This window comes from Erythrolamprus reginae, chromosome 7 (genome assembly GCF_031021105.1).
Source record: "Erythrolamprus reginae isolate rEryReg1 chromosome 7, rEryReg1.hap1, whole genome shotgun sequence".
In the NCBI taxonomy this organism is placed as follows: Eukaryota; Metazoa; Chordata; class Lepidosauria; order Squamata; family Dipsadidae; genus Erythrolamprus; species Erythrolamprus reginae.
Genome location: NC_091956.1, coordinates 13,155,964 through 13,183,363, shown reverse-complemented (window position 1 = coordinate 13,183,363; position 27,400 = coordinate 13,155,964). Strand labels below are relative to the sequence as shown.

The window sequence follows — 27,400 nt, the reverse complement described above, 5'->3', positions numbered from 1 at the left end:
GGGGCGGCTCACAACAATAACAAAGACAATGTAAGAACAAATCTAATAATTTAAAAAACACTAAAAACCCCATTATTAAAAGCAAGCATACACACAAACATACCATGCATAAACTCTATAGGCCCCGGGGAGATGTCTCAGTTCCCCCATGCCTGACGGCAGAGATGGGTCTTAAGACCTTTACGAAAGGCAAGGAGGGTGGGGGCAGTTCTGATCTCCAGGGGAGCTGGTTCCAGAGGGTCCGGGCCGCCACAGAGAAGGCTCTTCTCCTGGGTCGCGCCAGATGACATTGTTTAGTCGACGGGACCCGGAGAAGGCCTACTCTGTGGGACCTAACCGGTTGCTGGGATTCGTGCAGCAGAAGGCGGTCCCGGAGATATTCTGGTCCGATGCCATGAAGGGCTTTATAGGTCATAACCAACCCTTTGAATTGTGACCGGAAATTGATCGGCAACCAATGCAGACTGCGGAGTGTTGCTCTCGCAGCTGCATTCTGCACGATCTGAAGTTTCCGAACACAGTTGGGTCGGTAGAGCAACAACCATGGCAAGGAGGGTCATAAAATGAAACAAAATCCACTTAAATGTCTCGCTGACTGACCAAAACGGGCTTAACTGCGGCCAAAAAGCCTAGGACTCCCTGTATTTATTTTGTTTCGCAAGGAGCTTGATTTATATTTCATATTTTATTTAAAAAGAAAAAAAGAATTGAATTGCAATCTGTTTTGTGCAGAAGACTGTGAAGACGGCAGACAGCAAGGAGACAGGAGCTCTCCGGACCAAACCGTTGCTTCCACCCCACCCAGCACTCCGGTCAAAGTCGAGGAAGGTAGGTGCTGTGTGAGTTGGCATCCGAGGTGTTGTGTTTCCACATCTCTTGGAGAGAGAGAAAAAAATACCCGATGCTGTTTTATGACTTCTTGCCCACGGTTGCAGAGGTGGTATTCTACCAGTTTGGGCGAACCTGTAGCGGCGACGCTTCTTAATAAGAAGTTGGAGCTAAAGGGAGCTCCTAAGAAGGTCTCGGCGGAAACATTCACTGCCCTCTCAGTGCAAGGACAATTATTGCTTTCCAGCGTTTCTCAAAATCCCTCTGAGGAATCCGGTAGATCCTCCTTTTACATACAATCTATACGTTTACCCCGCATGGAACCCCCTCCTTGAATTGGGAGGATAGAATTGGTTCTAAGCATACCAACTTCGCTTGGGGACCTATTCCTTATTTCCCTCCCTTCCTCACTTCATCAATGGACGAAAGATTCACTGGTTTTGGGAAGAATCCCTGGTGAATGGCCCTCAGGTGTAGCCACTGGGTCCCCCCCCCCCCCGCCCTTCCTAACAATGCCCAGCCTTGTGTGTGTGTGTATGTGTCTGTTTGCTTTACTGTGCCTCAAAGCTCTGTATTGAATTGTGGTTTTTGTGTGCAGCCATCCGTCCCTCTGTGCAATTAAGATCTAAAGCACCCTTCCCTTTTCTGATTCATTAAAACAGGCCCTGCTTATAGAGGTAGTCCTCAAGTTATGACCACAATCGAGCCCAAAAAAATAAAGGGAACACTCAAAGAACACATCCTAGATCTGAATGAATGAAATATCCTCATTGAATACTTTGTTCTGTACAAAGTTGAATGTGCTGACAACATGTGAAATTGATTGTCAATCAGTGTTGCTTCCTAAGGGGACAGTTTGATTTCACAGAAGTTTGATTTACTTGGAGTTTTATTGTGTTGTTGAAGTGTTCCCTTTATTTTTTTGAGCAGCATAATTTAGGTTGCTGTTCTGATCCCGCCCCCCGAAACCGATTCCAATCTCAGAAATCACTTACGTTATGAAAAATCCAATTCCTTATTCAGAAGCAAGCGTGCATGAGTGAAAACGCAAGTTTTAAACATCGCAGAAGCAAGCATCTCTGTATAATTAACTGTAATCTATGGCCTGGGAAGAGCACCAGAATTCATTCTTTATCTGCATTCCTGAGATAAAACTCAATTCTTTTCACTTTTAAACATAAGTCTTCTTACCAAAACATTTCCCAGCCCAGCGTTCAATAGGGATGACAGGTTTGAAGCAAGAATCATGGTTTTGAGGCTTTGTTCCAGTACACCCTCATTTTTACATCTCTTCCAAAGAACAGCGTTGAGACACCCTGTTCTGTCGGGCTCCCTGGTAGACTCCTCCCAAAAATTCACAGGTACAAATTTCAGACACACACACGTTTGAAAATTCAAAACAATGTTCTTTATAATGAAAATTCACTTAAACCAAGCCCTCTTTTGGTATAGCAAAGAGCACTGGTCTCCAAACAAACTGGTAATTTGTACAAGTCCCTTATCAGTTTTGTGATACTTAGCTTGCAGCTGTGAGGCAATTCACAGTCTTTCTTCTTTCACAAAGTGAAACACACTTTGCTCTGGTTTAGTTTCAAAGCAGGGAAGAATCAGCACACAAAGGGTCAAAGTCAGTAAAGCAGTCACGAAACACAACGATCAGATAATCCTCCACAATGGCCAAACCCACAGGCTGCTATTTATAGCAGCCTCACTAATGACCACAGCCCCACTCAACCACAGGTGGCCTCATTTTCTTTGATAATAATCTCTCAGTTGTTGTTGCCAATGCATCGCTCTCCGCATGCGTGGCTGTATCATTAACTCTTGTTCTGAATCCAAGGAGGAGCTAGATAATTGATCTCCTTCTGAGCTGTCTGCCCCACTCTCCTCCTCCCTGTCACTCATGTCTTCTTGGTCAGAGGAGCCTTCATCAGCAGATTCCACCGGGGGCAAAACAGGTCTGCAGCATGTGGATGTCTCCCCCACATCCACAGTCCTTGGGGCAGGAGCTGGGCCAGCGCTAACCACAACACACCCCATTTCCTACAATCCCATTCCTTTATATTGCCTGGAAGTGACATCACACCTCAAGGAGCTAAGGCTGTGAATTAATACCTTTTACTCTGGAGCTCCTCTCGCCTTCGAAACATTCTTCGATAGCGAGGATTTATCCAATTGTTTTCCACTAACATGTCTTCTTCACTATCTGACTGGGACCACTCACCCAATGTCACATCAGCCCCCTCAGGCTCGCTCAAATCACTTTCTGCCTCACTCTCTACTTCAACTTGTGAACCCACTGATCCAGGGTACCCCGAGAGGCCTGACTCATCCTCCTCAGAATCTGACATGCCTTGAGGTGGACAAGGAACACTCACAACAGTTGCTAAGTGAAATGTTTGTCAAAAGTGAGCTGTGCCTCATTTTTACAACTTTTCTTGCCACTGTGTTAAGCGAATCGTGGCGATTGTCAAGGTAAGCCAAATGGTATTTAAAGCGAACCCAGCTTCCCCATCAGTTTACTTGTCAGTAGGTCGTAAAAAAGGATCACGTGACAACTGGACCCCCCTCCAAACGCTGTTACAAATGTGAGTCAGTTGCCAAGTGCCTGAATTTTTATCCCGTGATCAGGGGGGATGCTATGACAGTAGTTCACTGTGAACAACGACCCTTTAAGTCATTTTTTTCCTGTCCCTGTTGGTCAGTGAATGAACTGTTGTTAAGTCAAGGGCTATCTGATTTTGACTCAGCGAAACAAAACACCTGTGCCCAATCAGTGGACAGACATATTCTGGGTGTCGAAACATTTTGCCTTTTGACACCGAGATTCCAGACCTGGAAGGAAAAACTGCACTTTTGTGGGTTTGCATCATGATTTATGTCTTATTTGCAGCCAATGAAACAACTGCGTCTGTTTTATTTCCTGGAAACACGCAGAGCATTTGGCCCCACAGTTTTTCAATTTATCTTCTAATAAGGCTGTGTCATCTGATATGATCCGATACGTTCTTCCTGTCCTCAATTTTTCCAGCATAAAGGTTTCTTGGCGGTAGATACATCGATTGCATTAGAATCGGCTCCTGAGAAATTACGGGACTAAAAAAACCAAGGCTGTTTAAAGATGGTTTTATTTCTTGTTTACATCGCAGGGTGAATCCCGGCCTTGTGCTTAATCCTGGTGCTTTTGGAAATTAGTGACCAAAGCAGAAGAAACTCTCTAAACCAGGGGTGGGAAATTATAGGAACTTTACCACCTGTGGATTTCAACTCCCAGAATCCCTGAGCCAACCTTGCTGGCTCAGGAATTCTGGGAATTGAAATCCACACAGATACCGTGTTTCCCCGAAAATAAGATACTGTCTTATATTAATTTTTGCTCCAAAAGTTGTGCTACGTCTTATTTTCGGGGGGTGCCTTATATTTCTCAAATAAGACAAATTCACAGGCAGAAAAGCTGACACCCCCAAAGAAAGTGTACCGTACAGCAGTGTTCCCTCTAAGTTTTTGGGGTGGGTGGGCGGAAAAGTATAGTGTCTGAGCGGCAGTCCCTTCGGGACTGGGCAGCACAAAAATAAACAAACAAACAAACACACAAACACACAAACAAACAAATAAAAAACCCACCCTGTTTTGCCTCAGAGAATTTCAAAATAAAATACTGTACTGTGTGTCTATAACAGTGAGCTCATAATAGGGCAACTCTATCAATATCAAAATGCCACTTAAATCGTTGAGCTAGTTTCAAACTAGATTTTGATTTTCTTTCTCTCTTCCTTACTCCCATTCTTTTTCTTTCTCTTTTCCTTCCTCTCTTTTTTCTATCTGTTTCTCTCTCTTCCTCTCTTCTTCTCTCTCTCCTTCCCTCTCTCTCCTTCCCTCTCGGCTTCTGGGCAGGTTTGAAAAACTCTGAGTTGATGATGATTTTTAAGTGAGTGATTGCTCACTGCTCAGCTTAGAGGGAACTATGCCGTACAGTACACTGATTACGGTACGGTACCTGTCAGTATGGCACCCACACACACAAACGACGGCACTTATATGGTACAACAGTATACTCCCACTATTACAGCTTCCGGCCACCAGAGGAACTACAGTCTACGCACTGTAATGGAGACTGTAATGGCGGTGAGACAGCAGCAGACTGTGTCTGCTGTACTGGACAGTACAAAGCGATGGAAGGGGCCAGCAGGGGACGCCACATTATTATGGTACCGCTATGAACAGCTTTGAATGGTACCGTATGTTTTTCCACCGTACCATATGTAAACTTGACTACGCCTTATTTTCGGGGGGTGCCTTATATTAGCAAATTCTGCAAAACCTCTGACATGCCTTATTTTCGGGGAAACAGGGTAGTAAAGTTTCCATTATTGCCCATCCTTTCTCTAATATACTGAAAAAAACCTTGTGGTTTTTTTTAGCCACAGCAGAGAAATAGCACTATATACCGCTTCATGGTGTTTTTACATCCCTCTCTAAATGATTTAAGAGTCAACAACCTATTGCCACCAAGGATCTGAGTCCTCATTTAACCGACCTTGGAAGGACAGAAGGCTGAGTCAACCCTGAGCCGGTCAGGATGGAACTGCTGGCAGTTGGTAGAATTAGCTTGTAATATTGCATTCTAACTACTGTGCCACCACAGAGGGGAGGGAAGGGAGCGGAGGGGAAGAAAGGAAAGGAAAGGAAGAGAAGAGGAGATTAGGAGAGGAAAGAGGAAGGAAAGGAAAGGAACAAGAGCCAGGGTGGCGCAGCAGGTAAGAGTGCTGTACTGCAGGCCACTGAGCTGACTGTAGATCTGAAGGTCAGTGGTTCAAATCTCATCACCGGCTCCAGGTTGACTCAGCCTTCCATCCTTCCGAGGTGGGTAAAATGAGGACCCGGATTGTGGGGGCAATAGCCTAGCTCTGTTAAAAAGTGCTATTGCTAACCTGTTGTAAGCTGCCCTGAGTCTAAGGAGAAGGGCGGCATAAAAATCGAATAAATAAATAAACAAGGAGGGTAGGAAAGGGAAGGAAGGAAGGAAGGGGAAAAAAGAGAAGAAAGGAAAGAAAGAAAAAAGAAAGACGGACGGACGGACTAGCAATAGCTCTTGTATAGCTTATATACCACTCTAAGTGATTTCCAGCCCTCTCTAAGCAGTCTAGAGTCAGCCTCTTGCCCCCAAGAATCTGAGTCCTCATTTAACCGACCTCGAAAGGACGGAAGGCTGAGTCAACCTTGAGCCGGTCAGGATTGAACTGCTGGCAGTCAGTAGAGTTAGCCTGCAATGCTGCATTCTGACCACTGTGCCACAACACGCCTTCCTTCGAGCTGGTTCTTCAGTCTTGCCTTCTTCATCAATCCAGAGCTGCCTTTCTTCCACTCTTCCACCACCACACGGGCCAAGATCCCCTAGGGTCACTCCTGGCAGCCTTCGTCATCGGAGGCTTTGACCAGCGGAGAGTCAGGAACGCAAGATGGGTGAGAGGAGGAGGAGGAAGGAGCCAGCATCTGGATCGCCCCTTCCTTAAAGTGTTGCCGTAATTGGGTCTCTCCATTTCAGTGCTTTATTTTAGAAAGATGTCTTTTTCCCCTTCGGGTCTCTCCTGAGGGAGGCCAAAGGCCAGAGACATCTTTCATGGACATTTTGTGGCTTGGTTACTCCCCGTCAGGCAAATGTACCAACAGCTCTGTGTGTGTGTGTGTATATGTGTGTTTGTGTGTCTTCTTCGTCCCTTGGGTATTGCCAGCCATCTGTGACAAAATTATCTGTGTGCCCCCTGTTCCCCTTTTCATTCTGTAACCTCTTAAGAATGGCCGAAGCCATTCTTTTTTCTCCGACTCTCACTGGCTGTGATGGATGCATAGACTTTTTTCTCTTTGTGCTTTCTTTTTTTTTTTATTTTTATTTTTCTTCCTTGTGGCTGCCTTACAAACAGGAGGTGGATATGCTAAAGAGTACCTGTTGCCATAGTAAGTACCATGGAATTCCCTCCTGCTTGCCCTGCCTTGTTGTTCTCTGCTTTTGCTTCCTTATTTTATTTCGTGGGGGGATTTTTTGGCCTTCCTCCCCCCCCCCCCCCAATGTCTTCCTCATGGTGTGGATTTGATCCGTCAGGCGCTTGGCATAACTTTTTTTTTTGTTTGCGTTTGCTTAATTCTCTCGTTCACTTGGCCAGCTTCAGCAGAATGGAGGCGCATCTAATTTGGAGTCCAGATTAGATGGAGGTAGCACGGTTGGGTTTTGGTGCTGTAAACCACTTCACCGGGGGGAGACAAAAACCCTTCCCCCACCCCCAGAGGGAAGGAAGACATTAGCTAAGGAGGTTATGCTTCTCACAACGTAACAATAATCCCTGAACCTTGGAACCTTCCCTTAGGAGAGAAATGCCAACACACTAAATAGGCACATTGTGTTAATCACAAACGCTTCTATTTTGCCCAGTGGCCCATGTCCTGTGCCCAGAAGGACAGGTCAACCTTCTTTCTAGGCATCAGGCCCATCGCAAATGATGCTTCATGCAAAGAAACCAGCTACCTGTATTTCCCTGGTCCTCAACATAGGACGGTCATAACCTTTGAGTACTATTTCTAAGTGTATGGTGGCAAAACCCATCGTAATTTCCATAAAATGGAAGCACGCCATCCCTTTGCTATATTTAAATCTATCAGAATGGCAAAATAATTCATGTAAGTTGTGAAGAATGCATATTAGTACAGTAGTACCTCTAGATACGAGCTGCTCCACATTCGAGTATTCCAAGTTACGAGCTGAGAAGCGAGCAAAATTTCTGTTCGACACCCGAGCTCAAATTCGGGATACGAGCCAAGCGTCCACTAAGTGGCGCAAGAATTCCATGTTTCCAGTTATCTGGGTGCGAAAAGCAAAGTCTAAAGGCATTTGTTCGAGATGCTAATTGATTGACATACGAGCTCAGGTCTGGCACGAATTAAACTCATATGTCGAGGTACCACTGTACTGCTCAATTTATCAAGTGCCAGATTTTCTTCTTAAGGCTCTCGATTTAGGAAGAAAACATCCCTTAGATATCATTCAATAAACCAGATGATGGTTTATGAAGTAACTTTTTGGTGTTCTCTATCGCCTTGCCACCAGGCATTTTTCATCCTAATTATAAAAGGGGCTGTTTCTCTGTCTTGCAGCACTAAAAATAAAAAAATAAAAAGCAGGAAAGGACTTAAAAAGAGGACTTGTGAAGTATTTTCAGCAGCTAATTGAGCTTTTTCATTTGCCAAATGGCTTTTATCCTTTCACTCCGCTTTTAAATTACCTAACAAAGGTTTTTTGTTTGTTTGTTTTTAAAAAACATCTAACAGTTTTCGGTTTGCTAAGTTTTGAAGTCATTATGACCTCTGTGCTAACAAATTCTAAACTTGAAACCAAAATACGCAAAGCGCAGAATTGTTTGAACACAAAGAAATTTTTGAAAAGGTAAAAGGAGGGAACGCAGTAGGACATCCTGCAGAACGGAAAAAAATTCAATGAGGATTATTCAAAGACTCCCAACTTCTGCTTAGAAAACACCAAGGGAATGATTTGGCTAGTTCTTCCCATCTCCCGATTCACTCATGTTTTAAATGTACAGTGTTCCCTCGATTTTCACGGGTTCGAACTTTGCGAATAGCCTATACCATGGTTTTTCAAAAAATATTAATTAAAAAATACTTCGCGGGTTTTTTTCTATACCACGATTTTTCCTGCCCGATGATGTCATACACCAAACTTTCATCTGCCATTGCTGATTGGCCAAAATCTCGGGCAATCAGCGTTATCACAAAAAAATAATTATTGTTAATAAATAATTATGTTTATAAATATCAGGATCACAAAGTGTCTTATTCAATGGTGAGTACCAGTAATAATGGTGAGTAAATGGTTGTTAAGGGAGTGGGAAATGGTAATTTAGGGGTCTAAAGTGTTAAGGGAAGGCTTGTGATACTGTTAATAGCCAAAAATGGTGTATTTACTTCTTCATCTCTACTTCGCGGAAATTCGACTTTCGCGGGCGATCCCAGAACGCATCCCCCGTGAAAATCGAGGGAACACTGTACTTAAAAATGAGCGTAACCCATATCGGGTTCTGACCGGTATGGATGATGCTGTTGCACTGCTATTAAAAATGGAGCTGCGTGTGCAGCTTCAGGTCTCTGGCGTGTGTGTCCTGGCAAGATTTTGCTTCTGCACATGCGCAGGAAGCAAAATCTTATAAAGGGATGCACGTGTGCGTTTGGCGGTTTTTTGCTTCTGCGCATGCATGGAAGCACAAAAATCTGTGAAATCTCTCATGCGCGTGTCCGCTCAAAAGATTTTGCTTCCTGCACATACGCAAAATCTCACTGAGACATACATGCCAGAGACCTGAAGCTGCGCGCGCAGCACACCAGTAGCAGTGGGAGTATCAATCCCCACTTGAGCGTAACTGGGAATCTTTCCAGAATGTGCTAAGCCTCTTCCTCTTCACCCCCCACTCCCAAAATATCCGCCCTCTTAGAATTACAACATGGTGAAGAGCGGCCTTTTTTCTCCTGGCCGGAGAACCAGGAAATGTCTCAACCGAGTGAACCCTATAAACACCCTGATTTCTGTTGCTTTGATCTGGTGGAACAGCGTCACGAGCTGCTCCGTTGCTCTTCCTTGTTAACTGCTCAAGCGTCTGGCTGACTTGCAGCTGACTTGGTTGTTGGGACACGCTCGGGTGCCCCAACTCTTCATTTTTACTCACTTCCCTAAGCTAATGGTTCCCTGCAGAGCTGGGTGTTTTCTTCCCCCTTTCCACCTCAAGAGCTGGTTCCAAGGGCCAGCCCAAAGGGTGCTCCTCACCCTCCCCTGCTTGGAGGGTGGGTGTCTTTCCCCTTCTGGAACCCCAGAGCGCTCTGGGATCTCATGCAGTTCTGGGTTTTGATCCCACGCATGCAGCTTTGCATTATTAACCTTTCAGATGCCAAAAGATCAATAGCATTTAGAGTTATATACCGCTTCATAGTGCTTTTACAGCCCTCTCTTAAGCGGTTTACCGAGGTAAGCCAGCTCCACCCTCCCCTGCCCCACAAGCAAACAGAAGTTGGCCTCCTGTACATTGGGGAAAAAATAACACACACACACACAAATAAGTCCTAGGGATTATTTTGGGGACCAAAAGAAAATAAGACTCGGTCTTATTTTCGAAGGAACACGGGCTGTATAACGTCCAGCTTAGGATCCAGTAGTGCTATGGCCTACCCTTGAACCATTGCACAAACTCAGCTCTTCCACTGGGGTGGGGGATTGGTGCCATCAACCAGGGTGGCACAGGGTGCCAGGTACCTCGGAGCTGGCCCCGAAATCTCTCATTACCTTGAGCATACTCTGGAAGGCGACTGTTCCCCTGGGCAAGATTTGAGGAAAGCACTATGCTATTTTCTACATTTCCACCTAGAAAGCAGCTGGATTAACATTTTGAGCTTAAGATCAGCCCCCTCGTCCCTTCCCTGTTGAAGCCACAAAAGTCCCTAAAGAGTGATGGCGAACCAATGGCATATATATGCTGGCACGCAACCTGTTGCCTTAGCTCCAACGTGTATGTTGTGCTGGGCAGCTGAATTTTGGCTCACACAGAGGCTCCGGGAGGGCTTTTTTTGGCTTCCAGAGAGCCTCCAGGCAGATGGGGGAGGGTGTTTTTACCTTCCCTGGCTCCAGGGAAGCCTTTGGAGCCTGGGGAAGGCAAAACACGATCCTACTGGGCCCACCAGGAGTTGGGAAACAGGCTGTTTCTGGCCTCCAGGGGGGTGGAGGAAGCTGTTTTTGCTCTTCTCCAGGCATTGAAGAATGTGAGAAGAAGAAAAAGATTCACCATCACTGCCCTAAAGTAAGCAGGAGCCCCTCCCACCCTCAAATTGGGAGCATCCATTACTTTGGGGAAGGGTGTCTTTGCATGTATTTTAGGCTCGCAGTGGTGGAATGGGCCAACTTGCCCTGACCAACTCACTGTGGGACGATTGAACAATTCTATACGATTACTTAAATAAATGTAATGTTTTCCATTCACGTTTCATTGTGCCCCTCCTTTTTGCATCCTTTCTTTAATCGTTCCATCCCTATATTTTGTTGAGATTAATGTAACTCTTGTCCTGCGGTGAGTTGGCCGTGGCGAAGTGTCACCGACCCCGCAGTGCCGCAAACCTTGCCTTGCAAATAGAATTCCCCTCTGCCTTTGCATATAAATTCAATTAATTAAATCGAGTACCCTCTGAGAGGAGAAGGCCCAAGTTACTTGTAAATATCCCCAGGGAGAACCTAGCCAGCTTCTCTCTCGGGATGGGGCTGCCCAAGATTTATCCCCAGGAGCAACCCCCTCCCCATAGAGGCCGGTTAAGGAAAGTGGGTTCAAAGAAGCCCCCTCTTCACTTGTCTCTCCTCTTGCTTGTTCCCCAGAACAGCCGCCAGTCACCACGGGCCACGAAGGCGGCGGCGGCGACAGCAGCAGCGAAGCGGCCCCCTCCCAGCCAAGCCTCCCAGACCTCACCGCTCCGGACCAGCCTTCCGAAGAAGTCTTTGGGACGGAGGATGACGACCCCGACCTTCCTGTCCCCCAGAAGGAGGGTCCTCCTGAGAGTCCCCAGCCCTGCCCCTCTTCAAGCGGAGAGCCTCCGCCTTCTCCCCTGGCCGAGGAGGAGGCAGCGGCCGAAGCCGGCAGCGAGGAGTCTCCGGGGAAGTCTCCCACCAAAAAGAAGAAGAAGTTCCGCACCCCCTCCTTCCTCAAGAAGAACAAGAAGAAGAGTGACCCCTGAAGACGACCCCTCCCCACTACTCCCACCCCAAAAGGGGAGGGCCCTGGCCTTTACTCATCTCTCCTTTATTAATCCCTGGAATATTATCAGATTCTTCCCTGTGCTTTTTTGTTCGGTCTTTCTTGTTTAAAAAAAAAAGACAAATAACACTATAGCTTGACTGTTTTTTGAGTTTATAACTGGAATTTAGCAAGCAGAAGATGCTCATTCTGTCGTGTGCAAAAATAAATAAATAAATAAATAAATAAAAGCAGCCGAGCCGGGGAGCATCCCGAGCATGTGAAGGAGGAGAGGCTTTCCCTGGTGGGAGCCCCTTGGTTAAACGTTGAAGTTCTTCCGCCCTCCCTCCCTCCCTCCCCACCCCTCCAGCTTCTGATGTGAAGGCAACGCGCTCTGCTCACTCACTCCCAAATCCGCTCCTGCTCTGGTGCGGGTGGCTTTGCGTCTGGCCGGCCAGTGGAGTGCAGCCCATTTCTGTGCAGGGCATGGAGGCCCTCGTGACGGTTTCCTCCGCCTTGCCCCAAGGCTTTCCGGACGCTGTCTGCCTTGCTTGGTGTCGTAACATCTGCTGAGACTGGAGCCTATTTTTCTGTCTTAAGAATGAAGTAACTTTGTGGCATTTTCTTGCTCCATCCCCCCTGCCTGTTTTCTATTCAGTTTAATAATAGCTTTTTCCACAGAATAATCTGCTATTTTACTAATTTGTTTTCTAGCAAAGCATTGTACTCAAGTCACTTATACTGATGAAAGATAAGTTCACGTCCTTGGAAAATAAAATGTATTCCTAGCAGGCAAAGACTGGCTCCCTTTATTTATGTGGGTCCGAAGGTTGTGCCAGGGACAGATGTGAGTGCCAATCCCACCACCAGGCATTCGTCCAAATCCCAGTCTCCGAAATCCATCAAGAGAACCAATTCCCTTCCAAAATCTAAATGTCCCCAACCATTTCTTTCTCCTTGACATAATTAATTTATTTGACTTCTATGCCGCCTAATCCTTCTATGCCATCCAGGGCGCCTGATGGAGGGACAGGACCAGAAATCGGTCCACCTTGTTCCAAGCCAACTTTGAATGACTCTTCAAAAGCTCAGTACCAACCCATCAGATGACTGGTGGAAACCACTGAAAACTTAATTTTGTTTTATTGTATGGAAAAAGAAAAATAGTCCCTCTCCACACAACATTCTTACGCAGTGTACAAAATACTATATTACATTTCGGTTATACAAAAGAAGGAAAGGATAATTAGGAATATGCCCGTCATCGTTTTCAAATTCAAAATGTCTCAGAAGTGCATCAAAAGGGACCTTGTTACAATAAGACACTTAGTCAAAGAAGTCAGGGCCAAAATAGAACTTGACAGAAGTGCATCTAGATAATGTGTTGGGGTGGCCTCTTCCTCCAATCCATGTGTCAGGAACAAAAAAATAAACCCTTGCGAGCGCTTCTGTCACCTGCGCTTGGAATCAGACCACCGATTTTGAAAACCCAACTTGCAGAAACGTAGATGAGAGCCTCTCAACCAGCCCCTCAATCTCTGGCCACAAGATCCATTTAGACCCTTATCCATCTCACGTTTCCCTGATGTCCAACTGGAAACTGCCTTCCTGTAATTTAGATCCCTCTTCCACTGCTGAACCTGCATTCTAAGAGTGAGATCCTATCAGTTTTTCTATTTTATCTAATCGCTAGCTCAGAATCCATAAAGGAATGGGCTTTTGCTGGTTTATGAAATTAGGAAGAAAAAAAGGGGGAGGGGGATGAAGACAAGTAAAAGAAAAAGGTCCAGGAATCAAAAGGAAGAGGCACAGGGACCTGAAGAAAAGGGAAGAGGCACAAGGATGCAAAAAGGAGGAAAGGCACAAGGATGAGAAGAGGCACAAGGACATGAAGAAAAAGGAAGAGGCAAAACGGACACAATAAAAGGCACAAGGACAAGAAGAAGAGGGAAGAGGCACAACGGACACAAGAAAAGGCACAAGGACAAGAAGAAGGGAAGAGGCACAACGGACACAAGAAAAGAGGCACAAGGACAAGAAGAGGGAAGAGGCACAACAGACACAAGAAAAGAGGCACAAGGGTGAGAAGAAAAGAGGCTGCGAAGAAAAGAGAAGAGGAATAATAGGGACACGAGAAAAGAGATACAAGGACAAGAAGAAAAGGCACAAGGACATGAAGAAAAAGGAAGAGGCACAACGGACACAAGAAAAAAGGCACACGGGTGAGAAGAAGAGGGAAGAGGCACAACGGACACAAGAAAAAAGGTACAAGGACAAGAAGAAGAGGGAAGAGGCACAACAGACACAAGAAAAGAGGCACAAGGGTGAGAAGAAGAGGGAAGAGGCACAACGGACACAAGAAAAGAGGCACAAGGGTGAGAAGAAGAGGGAAGAGGCACAACAGACACAAGAAAAGAGGCACAAGGGTGAGAAGAAGAGGGAAGAGGCACAACGGACACAAGAAAAGAGGCACAAGGGTGAGAAGAAGAGGGAAGAGGCACAACGGACACAAGAAAAGAGGCACAAGGGTGAGAAGAAGAGGGAAGAGGCACAACGGACACAAGAAAACAGGCACAAGGGTGAGAAGAAGAGGGAAGAGGCACAACGGACACAAGAAAACAGGCACAAGGGTGAGAAGAAGAGGGAAGAGGCACAACGGACACAAGAAAACAGGCACAAGGGTGAGAAGAAGAGGGAAGAGGCACAACGGACACAAGAAAACAGGCACAAGGGTGAGAAGAAGAGGGAAGAGGCACAACGGACACAAGAAAAGAGGCACAAGGGTGAGAAGAAAAGAAGCTGCGAAGAAAAGAGAAGAGTAACAATAGGGACACAAGAAAAGAGATACAAGGACAAGAAGAAAAAGGAAGAGGCACAACAGGAATACAAGAAAGCAGGCAGAAAGACAAGAAAAAAAGAAGAGGCACAAGAACATGAAGAAAAAAAGGAAGAGACACAACGGACACAAGAAAAGAAACACAAGGATGTGGGGGGGGAAGGCACAAGGACATGAAGAAAAAAGGGAAGAGGCACCACAGGGACACAAGAAGAGAGCACCAATCTAGTTGAAGGCAAATGGAGAGAGCCTTACGGGACACAGGCAGCAACAACCTTCACCTCAAACTTAAGGATGCCAAATCCAAAGTTGGGTCAGCAAAGATGACATCGTTTGGGTCTCATGGCCTCATTGCAAAGACCTTGTGGGCCTATCCATAAAGGTGTGCGTGAACGTCCTGCTTTGAACGAAGAAAGTCCCAGGCGTTTCCATCTGGAAGGAAATGGACTCGGGTTGTTAGGAGGCTTTGTTCCTCGTGGATTGAGCAAGTTGGCCTCTTCACTGTCCTTATCTGCAGGAAGGCAGTTTTATCCTAAGGACCTTTGGAAAAGTCATTGCAAGGCAGAAGGACCTCTGCTCAAATACAGGCAAAGACGGTGGAAGGCTGCTGTGAACAATTACACCAACGCCCCTAGTTAGGTCTTCCAAGATCAACTCGGTGTCTTGAATTCAAGTCGAATTCTTCCTGAGTTTCCGGGGAAAACTGCCATCTGCGTAGTTTACTCCTGTTTGCTTTGTTTTGGCATGCACCGCAGCAGGACGAAAGGCAGCAGGAACAAAGAGGCACAGATGGTGAAGCAAACTTCAGCTCCGGCCAGCCAGTACACTGTAACCCAAAAACCAATTTTAAGGGCATCCACAGAGGTGCCAGGAGCAGACCCAGTGTACTCCCTCCCGCAACAAATTTCCCAATCGGAAGCGTGACAATGGGGAGATCTATGCTTCGTTTGGCCAGTAACTTTGACCTCTGGAAACCACCACCACACCACCCCTCCTCTTCCTGAGTGACAGGCACTTCCTCCCGTGACAGTTACCTGTTGCCGATGTCAGAGGCCCAAGCGCTCTTGCGAGGGCACCCAAACTTCTTAGTATGCCCATCACGGTTCCTTTTTGGCTGTCCAGCCCTGGGGAGAAAAGGAGAAGAGCTTTAGACTGATTTCTTCACTCAGTTTTACCATTTTAATAAGAGAGATTATTTGCAGCCGAGGGTCAATGTTAGAGGTCCTCACTGACGCTCTCTGAGTTTGTTTTCCCGCAGACATTTCATGGCCCAAACTAGGTAACATAATCAGTCCTAGATAAAGGTGGGATTTGCGGAAAGGTGGAGAAGGAGTCCTTGCTACTCCCCAAATTTGCTTCTAAAACTGCTGTGAAATTGTTAATGCAATTTCAAAATCACGTCGGCTCTCAAAATTTGCACGCAGAACAATATTTCTACAAAGAATTACCTGGTCTCCCAGCTTGATAACACTTCTCTAAATCAGTGGTCCTCAACTTTTATGGCTTGACAGCCCAGCAAGGGGAGGGAGAGGGAAAGTGGCCCAACAGCACAGGTTGAGCTCTGTGTGGGTGTGTGCATCGGCCTACCGTTTGTGCAGCCTGGTTCCAAGTGGACTATGGTTTGGCAGTAAGCTGCAGCACTGCTCTAAGTAGCCCCTTTACACTCTTGTGCTTACTGAAGTGCCTAAATGCAACAGGGGGTCTAGGGAGAAAGCATTTTGAAATTCCCTGATATTTCCCTGACATTTCTCTGTACCTTGTGATCTAGTAAAGGCCCAGTCATAGATGACTTCATACCAAACGGCTAAGCCATGGAGAAATATCGGTAGCTGAGCAAGCAACTTATTGCCACAGTTAAGCTCATTTTTGCTTGACTCGGCCAGGAAGCGTGATCCCATTTTTTAAACATGATTTTTCCCTGACCTGTAAACATTTTAATACAGTTTGTTTTTCCCCCTGATTTATTCCATTTTTTTCACAAATTCCCTGATAATTCTCTGATATTTCCCAAACTGCTGATTTTCCTGATAACTCCCCAATTTCCCTGTGTTTCCAGATTTGCTGGACACCCTGATGCAAAGAGATGGATAGAGGTCAGACCACGGGCCATTGGTGTTGTGAGTGGTCCATGTCCGGCTCAGCTGTTCACGGATTTTGAGGACCAGGAGATGGAAGAGTATTGGAATTACATGCCAGTGTTCTTGTCATCTGAGTCTGAGAGTGGGAGTGAAGGGGAATTGGACACCGAGGAATCACCAGATGCTGTAGCACCCCCAGTAATGGGACTTAGTGAGTCAGCAGATGAGGGGGAATCAGAGGAGGCCCCCCCTATTAGATGCAATGGTCAGAGAATGTAGTCGAGATATGAATATATTAAAAAGGGGTTCTTGGCATTAATAGATCTATGGGACACTTGGCCACACCTTGTCAGTATATAAGGGACAATTTATGAGGAAGGGGGCGTGGTGAACAACCGTTTATTATCATGGCGGAGAAATCACAGCCGAGTGAAGTTTATGCTTTCGCAGCCTTCTTATTTAGGCCCATTTCCCTGCGTTGCTGATTTCTCACTGAACTGTAAGTTTTTGTCAAGTTGTCAGAGACACTCCAAAAAAACTCTTGGCTTGCAGCCCGGACTGCTATTTCTGCTCATTAGCTGGGAATGTGTTCAGCATGAAATATTCCTGAGTTAACTAGTTTCTTGCTTGTATATTCACCGAATAATATGCTCAATGTTTGAGAATGTGTGTGGGTTTTATTTCTGAATCGGACCCGGCTGGACAGAACAATTGGTTCCAGCAAATGCAGGACCCGGAGCTTAGCAGCTATACAGTTCAGTTCCCAAGTCAGAAATGTGGCATCTGAAGGCCAAAAAATATGACCTCTGAAGGCTGTTGACTTACCGTAGCTGGATACCACCGTAGACAAGCAAGGGACGACAACAGCTGCAGCTGCAAGCAAAGTAAACAAGGGCTGTTAGACTGGCGAGCATACAACTTTGCAATGGACAATCTCTACTGTGAGCCTGCCAGAGCAGCCCATCACTGCTCCTGGAACACACTTAAACGTGTCTCTACTCTGCTGTCTTTATTTTTCCGCAAGGTTGAAGCCTGAGCAATTGCAGTTCTCTCCCTAATGAACTTGCCTCTCTTACTATACGATGCAATTCAAGGTGTTGGCTATCGCTTAAAGTCCTACATGATTTAGGACCAGACTATTTACGGGACCGTCTTCTGCTGCATACTTCTCAGGGACCCGTCGGCTAGACAGTGTCTGTTGGTGGGACCACGTGGGAGGGCCTTCTTTGTGGCGGTATCGGCTCTCTGGAACCAACTGCCCTCGGAGATTTGCACTACGCCCACCCTCCTGGCCTTCCAGAAGGCCTTGAAAACCTGGCTTTGCCGGCAGGCCTGGGGCCGTTGAGCAAGAAGATATGAGCGTTTTTATTTTTTGGGGGGGGGTTAACTGTTTTTATATTGCTTTGATTGTTGCACACCATTTTCATTGGCAGCAGACAAGATTTGTATAAGAAACTTACCAAAAGAATAAAACAACAGTCCTGTACCCAGGATGATAATATTAGAGCTCCAGCCGATTAAAAGGAAACCTGGAACGGACAGCATGATTGCCTGTCCAGGGTAAAAAAAATAAATGAGTCAGACATCTCATCAGTGGTCATTCCTTTTTTGTGAATCAACCCAGTTGTTAACGTAGTAGCAGTGGGCCGCCAACTACAGGTTGGGGAAGAAGAAGAAGGGGACGACAAAAAATGATGGAGTCACTGAAGCAGTCGGCGTGAGCTTAAATGGACTCCCGGAGATTTTAGAGGATGGGAAGGCCTGGAGGTACATTGTGCATGGGGTCACGATGGGTCGGACACGACTTCGCGACTAACAACAGCAACAAAAAGAAACTCACAATTTTAACCATCCGCAGTTCTGCTCCTGGTGTAATCCGGCGAGTGTAGCCTCCTTGGATCACAGCCATGGTGACCCCGATGAAGAAAAACATCTTCCCTTGTTCCAGGCTAAAGACAGGGAAACATAAAAGAAAGAGTCGAAACACAAATTGTGGTCACAGCCGATGGACACCGCTGGATGAGGTCCAGAAAGGTCACCCATCTCTGAGAAGGGTCAAATGTGAACAGAGGTAGTCCTCGCTTAATCAGGGTGTCCAGGGGGAAAGCATTTTGAAATTCCCTGATATTTCCCTGACATTTCCCTGTACCTTGTGATCTAGTTAAGGCGCGGTCCTAGATGACGTCATACCAAACGGCTAAGCCGTGGAGAAATATCGGTAGTTAAGGAAGCCATTTGTTGCCACAGTTATGCTCATTTTTGCTTGACTTCCAGGAGCGCAATCCGTTTTTTTAACATGATTTTTCCCTGACTTTTAAACATTTTAATACAGTTTGTTTTCCCCCCTGATTTATTCCATTTTTTTTTTCATGAATTCCCTGGTAATTCGCTGATATTTCCTGAACCGCTGATTTCCCTGGTAATTCCCTGATTTCCCTATTTTCCAGGTTTGCTGGACACCTTGTTAATCACCGACTGAAGTTACAACAGTCTCTGACACGGTCCTTTATGGCCTGCAAAGGAACCGTCACACAATGCGATCGCGATCATTATCTGTTGGGTTTGGCAATTTCTTTTGCACTTAACTGGTTGCAATCTTGAGTCGGAGTCTTCTCTGCTGGCTTCCCCAGAAAGTCACTGGGGAAGCTTGCAGGAAAAACTGCTTTTGCCTGTTTTAAGAGGACTCCTTCGCATCTTTGAGGACGGGCTGAATTGCCTCCTGCAATCCATGCCTGCTTGTGTTCTATCCCCGCCTAGGCAGCTTGAAAACAAAGGATGAATCCACGCATTGACATTTCAAATCAGTCTCTTTATACATAGAGTCTCATTTGTACAAGCTAAAGTCATGCAGGTGATAAATCTTGGCAATTTTTCAAGGAGGATAATTAAGATATAACAGTTCAGCGGCTAGGCTGCTCACATTCCTTCATGAGAGAAGAATTCTCTGGTTTCACAGACTTACAAATTACAGCGTCCCAGCATTTCAGTAGACAGGGCCCTTTTTCTCCAAGGATTTTGAGCAGGGAAATAACAGATGGCTAGCATAACCTGGCTCAGACCTCAAATCTTCATCCGACTCCATTACAAAACGTTGTAACTCCAACCCAAATTACCCGTACTACACCCTTAAATACCTATAAGAAGTGGTCATAATTCCCTAGAGTAAACAAACCATAGACTACTTCCTTTTTTCCATACAAGTATTCTTGTCTCTTAGTCTTTTAAAGCGGGCATCTAGCAGAGGCTCATAGTCTTCCTCCTCCTCTAAGTCAGCCTCTACTGTCATTGGCATATCTGCTACCTATGGTGGTCCTTCAGGTTCATCCAGGTCTATCACTCGCTCACTCTCACTCTCTGCATCAGCTGGCAACACCACTGGCCCAGGGTAGCAAGATGGGCCTGGATCATCCTCCCCAGAATCTATCATTACCAGAGGTGGATGAGGAGCACTCACAACAGTTTGGACCTGTCCAACATTTATCCTATCTTCTATATCATTTTTCTAGTCTATTGTAGTCTAGTATCTGTTCTGGCGGCGTGTTTCAACCGCCCGTAATTACAGGGTAATCAGTCCAGGAAGACACACACCACACGATAAAAGGAAAACCCAAAAGTTTTTATAAACAGAAAAACAGAAACAGCTCCCTTTTTAAATGTCAAAGGGATTTTCTGGTACACACAAGGCACAGGTTAAATGCAATCCAATAGCTCACCCAATAACTGGGAAATTGAGTCCAATTCTAAAGTCCAGAGAGTCCACACACAATCTTGAACAGCACAAAAACCACGATCTTGATGAAACAATGAATCAGATAAACTGCTATGAGGCTCAAACACCAGGCTCCACTTTTATCTGTAGCACTAATTACAGCAGCCCCACCAAACCACAGGTGGCCTCATTTTCTCTTGTAATAATCCTTCAGTTGTTGTCTCCTATGCATCACTCTACGCATGTGTGGATGTGTCATTAATTCTTGTTCAGAATCCAGGGATGATACAGATGATTGATCTCCTCCTGGGCTGTCTGCCAAACTCCCCTCTTCCCTGTCACTCACGCTTCCTTGGTCAGAGGAGGCTTCATCGGCAGATTCCATTGGGAGCAAAACAGGCCTGCGGCATGTGGATGTTTACCCCACATCCGCCTGCACATTCCTTGGGGCAGGAGCTGGTCCAGAGCTAACCATAACAGTATCTATTTTATTCTTATTCTCTAGTCTAGTCTAGTCTAATCATGCACAACATAAGTGAATAGGCTGATTTTATAACATTAAACTCCCTTGATCTGAAGAGTTTTGAAATTAATACCTGCTGAAGTGGAAGTGTTGATGCACAAGAAAGCCCAGCGTGTACTCTAGGCCAGAGAATAGGAAGAGGTACAGGAAATACACCGAGCCCAGGATCTGGAGACCTGCGGGAGGAATAGAACGGCCAAGGTTGATTTGCAAATATCAACACAACCTTTATTTTCTTGCAAACTATGGGTTGGAATTGGCTTCAGATGGGGAACTGTGAGATCAGGATCACGATTAGAGTCATACCATCAATTATTTTGCAAACCAGGTTAAAGACAGATCCCCCAGATTCCTCTTATTTATTTCTTTATTCTATTCTCTGCCCCACCCCATCCTATCCCATTCCCTCCTTCATTCTTCTCTTCCCTTCTGTCTTCTATTCTCTGTCCTGTCCTATCCCTTCCCCTCCTTTATTCTTCTCTGTCTCGTCCCATCTTCTCTGTCCCGTCCCATCCCATTCCTTCACTCTTCTCTGTCCCATCCCATCTTTCATTCTTATCTTCTCTGTCCCATCCCATCTTTTCTTCTCTGTCCCATCCATTCCATCCTTCATTCTTCTCTTTTCCTGCCGCACGAATCCCAGCAACCGATTCGGTCCCACAGAGTTGGCCTTCTCCGGGTCCCGTCGACTAAACAATGTCATTTGGCGGGTCCCAGGGAAAGAGCCTTCTCTGTGGTGGCCCCAACTCTCTGGAACCAGCTCCCTCTGGAGATTAGAACTGCCCCCACCCTCCTTGCCTTTTGTAAAGTTCTTAAAACCCACCTTTGCCACCAGGCATGGGGGAATTGAGATATCTCCCCCGGGCCTATACAATTTATGTATGGTTATGTTTGTAGGTATGTTTGATTAATAATGGGGTTTTTAAAATGTTTTTTAAATTATTAGATTTGTTATGAATTGTTCTATTGCTGTTGTGAGCCGCCCCAAGTCTACAGAGAGGGGCGGCATACAAATCTAATAAATAAATAAATAAATCCCATCCTTCATTCTTCTTTTCTCTTCTCTTCTCTTCTCTCTTTATTATTCTATTCTATTCTATTATTTCTTTATTATTCTATTCTATTATTTCTTTATTATTCTATTCTATTCTATTATTTCTTTATTATTCTATTCTATTCTATTATTTCTTTATTATTCTATTCTATTATTTCTTTATTATTCTATTCTATTCTATTATTTCTTTATTATTCTATTCTATTTTATTTTTTAAAATAGTCATCACGATAAGGCAACCCCAGGACAGAAAATAGGGGGGAAAAACTTGCTGCTGTCTCGGGAAGGTCCGTCCATCTTCTGCCGTACTGCGGAGAAGCGGAACAAGGCCCAGGGACTGATCAGATTGAAGGCCGACCGAAAGCCAGATACCATAGAGGACACCTGCCCAGACACAGAAGAAAGATTTAGCAGAGTTGGAAGGGAACTTGGAGGTCATCTAGTCCACACACACACACACTCAAGCAGGAGACCAATCCAACACCGTTTCTGACAAAATGCCTGTCCAATCTCTTCTTGAAGGCCTGAAGGCAACTTGGGTTGATTGACAGACGGATTTTGCATTTTATTTATTATTTTATTTATTGTATTTATATGCCGGATCATTCCGAAACAGACTACCAAGTGGGATAAATTCCAAATTAAAATACAATCAAAATACACAGTAAAATCAGTAATATAATAAAACAATAAAACAATATCCTAAAACAGAACCATACATACACAGCAGTCAATCTACTTCCAGGCCTGCCGGAAAAGCCAAGTCTTAACGGCTTTCCTGAAGACTGGTAGGGAGGAGATAGTGCGAATCTCTGGGGGCAGTTGATTCCACAGGGTTGGAGCCACCACAGAGAAGGCTCTTCCCTGAGGTCCCGCCATCTGACATCATTTGACGGACGCAGTGAAGGGCTACCAAAATGTTTACTACCGCACTGTGGGCATGTCTTATTTTGTGGATGTGACTTATCGGCCATGTGACCAGGTGGGAGTGGCTTGACAATCATGTGACTTGACCAAGGATTTTCCAAGAACCTCAAAACAATACCCATATCAATGGACGCAAAACAAGCAGGTCATCGAATTCACCCACATCTTAGAAATGAGCAGCTATAGAACAGTGAAATGACAGAAATATCTGACTTAGAATTTTGAAAACACATTTTGAGCATTGTCACAAAGGTGCCCTCATGATTAAAATGGCCACTCACAAAATAATCACTTACTCAAAGGCAACAATCTAAAGTGTTCCTTGCTACTTTCACAGCCTAAGTGAATGTCTCAAAATGCTCCATTCCACATAACAGTCTTAACCCTCCTTCCTGCAGACTCCCAAACTAAATCAAGGTTTCTGGCAAAACATGAGGTTTCAAGCATTATTCATTTTATTTTCTAAAGCAGGGGTCCCCAAACTAGGCAACTTGAAGACTTGTGAATTTCAACTCCCAGAATTCTTCAGCCAGCTGTGAAGACCTCTGTTGTAGAGAATAACTACCGTGTTTCTCCGAAAATAAGACACTGTCTTATATTAATTTTTGCTCCAAAAGTTGTGCTACGCCTTATTTTCGGGGGCTGCCTTATATTCCAATCCTTCCCCTTTAATTCTTGGAGCGTTGGTACGCTCCACTTGAAGAGCCTTACTGCCCCCCGCTGCCGCCAATTTTGCTGCTGCCGATTTCGCTGCCGCCACAGGGCCCCTCAGCTGTTTGGCGGCCCACGTGTCTTCTGTTGGCCACCACGCCGGCGGGGGTGCAATTTGGGCAGCGGTGGCCAAGGCTCAGCCCCCTCGCTGGACCGGTCTTTTTTTGGCTTCTCCCCAAGCAGCGCCGGTGCCAAAAAAAGACGGGTCCGGTGAGGGGGCTGAGCCTTGGCCGCTGCTGCCCAGATTGCACCTCCTGCCCCCACGCCGCACGGTGATAAGATCTGCGGCAGCAGAGGTCCTGTGAGCCACCAAGTAGCTCAGTTTTGGGGTTAAGTAAAACCAGGCATGGAGGAGGGAGGGGGGAAGAAGAAAGGAAGCATATTACGGTACCGTATGTTTTTCCACCACTAAGCCTTATTTTCGGGGGGTGCCTTATATTAACAAATTCTGAAAAACCTCTGACATGCCTTACTTTCGGGGTACGTCTTATTTTTGGGGAAACACGGTATAGCCATTTCGGAAAGGAAGGGGAGGCAGAAACCCAGATCATATAGAATTAATTCCAGATCTTATCTCCTTATACTTTTCCTAGACACTTTTGCTTGTAGCAGAATCGGCGGCTTTGGGGTTTTTAAACGCTTTCAGGAAGAACGCAGAGGCTGCCCAAAGAGGACGCCCTGCATTTTCTTTCGACATCTTTTGGTGCAAATTGGTTGCTCTTGAGTGGAGCTCCATTTTCGCTACCCGTCTGGGCGGCATCCCACCCCTGGGCGGATGAGACCTGGAGAAGGCCGACTCTGTGGGCCCTTACTGGCTGCAATAAAGTATGGGGCAGGAGACAGTCCAGTGCATAGTCTGGCCCTGAGCCATTTATGGCTTTAAAAGTAATAACCAACACTTTGAATTGCGTTCGGAGACAAACTGTCAACCAATGCAGCTCGCGTAAAGATGGAGTAATACGGGCATACAGTGGTACCTCATCTTACGAACGCCTCTTCTAACGAACTTTTCAAGATACGAACCCGGTGTTTAAGATTTTTTTGCCTCTTCTTCCAAACTATTTTCACCTTACGAACCCAAGCAGCTGCTGCTGGGATGAAGGGGTTTCTCTTTTTTTCCTTTTTTGAAGAAAGAAAAGGGAGGGGCGGCTTGGAGGGGGAAAGACTTTGCAGAGAACAACGTGCTTGCAAAGGCACTGAAAGGGTGTCTTTTTAAGAAAGAAAAGGGAGGGGCGGCTTGGGGGAGGAAAGATTTTGCAGAGAACAACTGCTTGCAAAGGCACTGAAACGGTGTCTTTTGAAGAAAGAAAAGGGAGGGGCGCCCCCCTTGCCTTTCTTCCTTCCCACTCACCCTTTAGCCTAGCCTTGCTTCTTCCACCCGCCCCCTTTAGCTGCTCCTCCCTGCCCTCTGTTCGCCTCCCTTCTAAAGTTTGGGATTTTCCTGAAGGATTTGCACGCATTATTTGCTTTTACATTGATTCCTATGGGAAACATTGTTTCGTCTTACGAACTTTTCACCTTACGAACCTCCTCCTGGAACCAATTAAGTTCGTATGATGAGGTACCACTGTACTTTGGTACACCAGCTTTGTGCGCGCCGCTGCATTCTGCACCAGCTGAAGTCTCCGAACGCTCTTCGAGGGTAGCCCCGTGTAGAGCGCGTTGCAGTAGTCAATAATAGTTTATCGCTTCAGAAAACATTATTACCCGTTTTTCCTTCGGTAGCGTCTCTGGCAAGCAGAGAAAGATGAAAAGGAAATCAGCCACAGCGAAGATGGTGGCAAAGATGGCGGCTCTCGTGTAGAAGACTTGGTCCTTCTCCATCTCCAGAGCGAGGAAGGCGCCCAGCATCGGCCCGAGGGTGAAGCCCAGGGAGAAAGCCATCCCAATCATGGCCTGGTGGGAGGATTCAACAGACGTCCTTTGGCTAACATGCCTCTTTTAAACAAGCTTCCAAAGCAACAAACACTGACCCAAATCCCACTCTTGGTTTCTCCTGGGCACACCCTGTTCTTCATGAGGACTTTCAGGAACACAAAAGCAATTTATTTTTTAAATGTATACATGTAAACAATGTCAATGTAAAATGTAAAGAAAAATGCATATTCCTTTCTTTCAGTCACATACAGTATGTGGCACTCCTACATAATTATTAATCATGCACTGGCTAATTATTTATTAATTATTTATTTGTTTGTTTGTTTGTTTGTTTGGATTTGTATGCCGCCCCTCTCCGAGGACTCGGGGCGGCTCACAGCATATATAATTATAATTCATTATTGTATATTGTATATTATACGTTCTGTCGGGCTCTTTGGTAGAATCCTCCCAAAAATTCACAGGTACAAATTTCAGACACACACACGTTTGAAAATTCAAAACAATGTTCTTTATAATGAAAATTCACTTAAACTAAGCCCTCTTTTAGTATAGCAAAGAGCACTGGTCTCCAAACAAACTGGTAATTTATACAAGTCCCTTATCAGTTCTGCGATACTTAGCTTGCAGCTGTGAGGCAATTCAAAGTCCTTCTTTCACAAAGTGAAACACACTTTGCTCTGGTTTAGTTTCAAAACAGGGAAAAATCAGCACACAACAAGTCAGTCAGTAAAGCAGTCATGAAACATACCGATCAGATAATCCTCCACAATGGCCAAACCCACAGGCTGCTCTTTATAGCAGCCTCACTAATTACCACCGCCCCACCCAACCACAGGTGGCTTCATTTTCTTTGATAATAATATCTCAGTTGTTGTTGCCTATGCATCGCTCTCCGCACGCGTGGCTGTATCATTAACTCTTGTTCCGAAGGAGCTAGATAATTGATCTCCTTCTGAGCTGTCTGCCACACTCTCCTCCTCCCTGTCACTCATGTCTTCTTGGTCAGAGGAGCCTTCATCTTCAGATTCCACCGGGGGCAAACCAGGCCTGCAGCATGTGGATGTCTCCCCCACATCCACAATCCTTGGGGCAGGAGCTGGGCCAGAGCTAACCACAACATTATAATGTATATATTATATTTATATATCTATAGTTATAATTACATATATGGTTTTTTTCTGTCCAATCACCCTGGTATACTCAAATATGGGAGGGAGCATACTGCTTCTTTTTTTCCAAACTATATTTTATACGTGTAACATGTTTTTGGCTGATAATGAAAAGGAAGGAAGACTACTATACAGTAGATCTATTTCAAGCTATTGGAAATAGCTTAATCTCTCCAGCACTGTGCCTAGTTCTCCTCTCAGGTGTTTCCAAGCTTCTTTCAATTTATTTACTATTTATTTATTATTTAGATTTGTATGCCGCCCCTCTCCGCGAACTCGGGGCGGCTCACAACAAAAAATATAAACAATCGTACAAATCCAAATAAATTCAATAAATTTAAGTATTTAAAATAGTTTTAAAAAGAACCCCACTATATTAACAAGCACACACACAAACATACCATACATAAATTGTATGTGGCCGGGGGAGGTGTTTCAGTTCCCCCATGCCTGACGACAAAGGTGGGTTTTGAGAGCTTTACGGAAGGCAGGGAGAGTAGGGGCAGTTCTAATCTCCGGGGGGAGTTGGTTCCAGAGGGCCGGGGCCGCCACAGAGAAGGCTCTTCCCCTGGGGCCCGCCAACCGACATTGTTTAGTTGACGGGACCCGGAGAAGGCCCACTCTGTGGGATCTAATCGGTCGCTGGGATTCGTGCGGCAGAAGGCGGTCTCGGAGATATTCTGGTCCGATGCCATGAAGGGCTTTAAAAGTCATAACCAACACTTTGAATTGTGACCGGAAATTGATCGGCAGCCAATGCAGACTGCGGAGTGATGGTGAAACATGGGCATACCTAGGTAAGCCCATGACTGCTCTCCTTTCGTTGCTCAATCGCCGCGGCTTAGTTAGCTTAAAAAAACCCGATTTCGCACTGCTGCTGGTTGAGGCCCCAAGCCGGTTTGTCTGGGGGTAGGC

At 45.6% G+C, this 27,400-nt stretch overlaps 3 protein-coding genes across 12 annotated transcripts in view; 1 reads left to right on the top strand and 2 right to left on the bottom strand.

Moving 5' to 3' along the window:
* ADD1 (adducin 1) overlaps positions 1–12,388 on the top strand; it is a 54,045-nt gene extending 41,657 nt beyond the window's left edge. For 3 of the 5 annotated variants that reach the window (XM_070757005.1, XM_070757004.1, XM_070757008.1), the window contains 2 exons: positions 733–828; positions 11,243–12,388. In XM_070757005.1, the coding sequence (XP_070613106.1) occupies positions 733–828; positions 11,243–11,598 (452 nt within the window). In that variant the 3' untranslated portion in view covers positions 11,599–12,388. Of the gene's footprint in view, positions 1–732; positions 829–6,749; positions 6,784–11,242 lie in introns of all 5 variants that reach the window. The other 2 variants (XM_070757007.1, XM_070757006.1) reach the window with 1 other exon arrangement.
* Positions 12,389–12,721: 333 nt separating this feature from the next.
* LOC139170178 (uncharacterized) lies at positions 12,722–14,681 on the bottom strand. 5 transcript variants are annotated; one of them, XM_070757016.1, is made up of 3 exons: positions 13,671–14,532; positions 13,600–13,622; positions 13,333–13,503 (listed from the first exon to the last, which is right to left on the bottom strand). In XM_070757016.1, the coding sequence occupies exons 1-3, from the start codon at positions 14,530–14,532 to the stop codon at positions 13,333–13,335; spliced, it is 1,056 nt and encodes a 351-aa protein (XP_070613117.1). The 5 variants fall into 5 exon arrangements, with proteins under 5 accessions (XP_070613114.1, XP_070613117.1, XP_070613118.1 ...); XM_070757013.1 differs by adding an exon at positions 14,597–14,681 and having other exon boundaries at positions 12,722–14,520; XM_070757017.1 differs by having other exon boundaries at positions 13,553–14,608.
* MFSD10 (major facilitator superfamily domain containing 10) overlaps positions 12,722–27,400 on the bottom strand; it is a 28,025-nt gene continuing 13,346 nt past the window's right edge. For both annotated transcript variants that reach the window (XM_070757009.1, XM_070757011.1), the window contains 8 exons: positions 25,143–25,331; positions 22,070–22,181; positions 20,817–20,919; positions 18,352–18,460; positions 17,972–18,062; positions 17,337–17,384; positions 15,468–15,557; positions 12,722–15,259 (listed from right to left, as the gene is read on the bottom strand). In XM_070757009.1, coding sequence (XP_070613110.1) covers positions 15,153–15,259; positions 15,468–15,557; positions 17,337–17,384; positions 17,972–18,062; positions 18,352–18,460; positions 20,817–20,919; positions 22,070–22,181; positions 25,143–25,331 — 849 coding nt within the window. In that variant the 3' untranslated portion in view covers positions 12,722–15,152. The remainder of the gene's footprint in view (positions 15,260–15,467; positions 15,558–17,336; positions 17,385–17,971; positions 18,063–18,351; positions 18,461–20,816; positions 20,920–22,069; positions 22,182–25,142; positions 25,332–27,400) is intronic.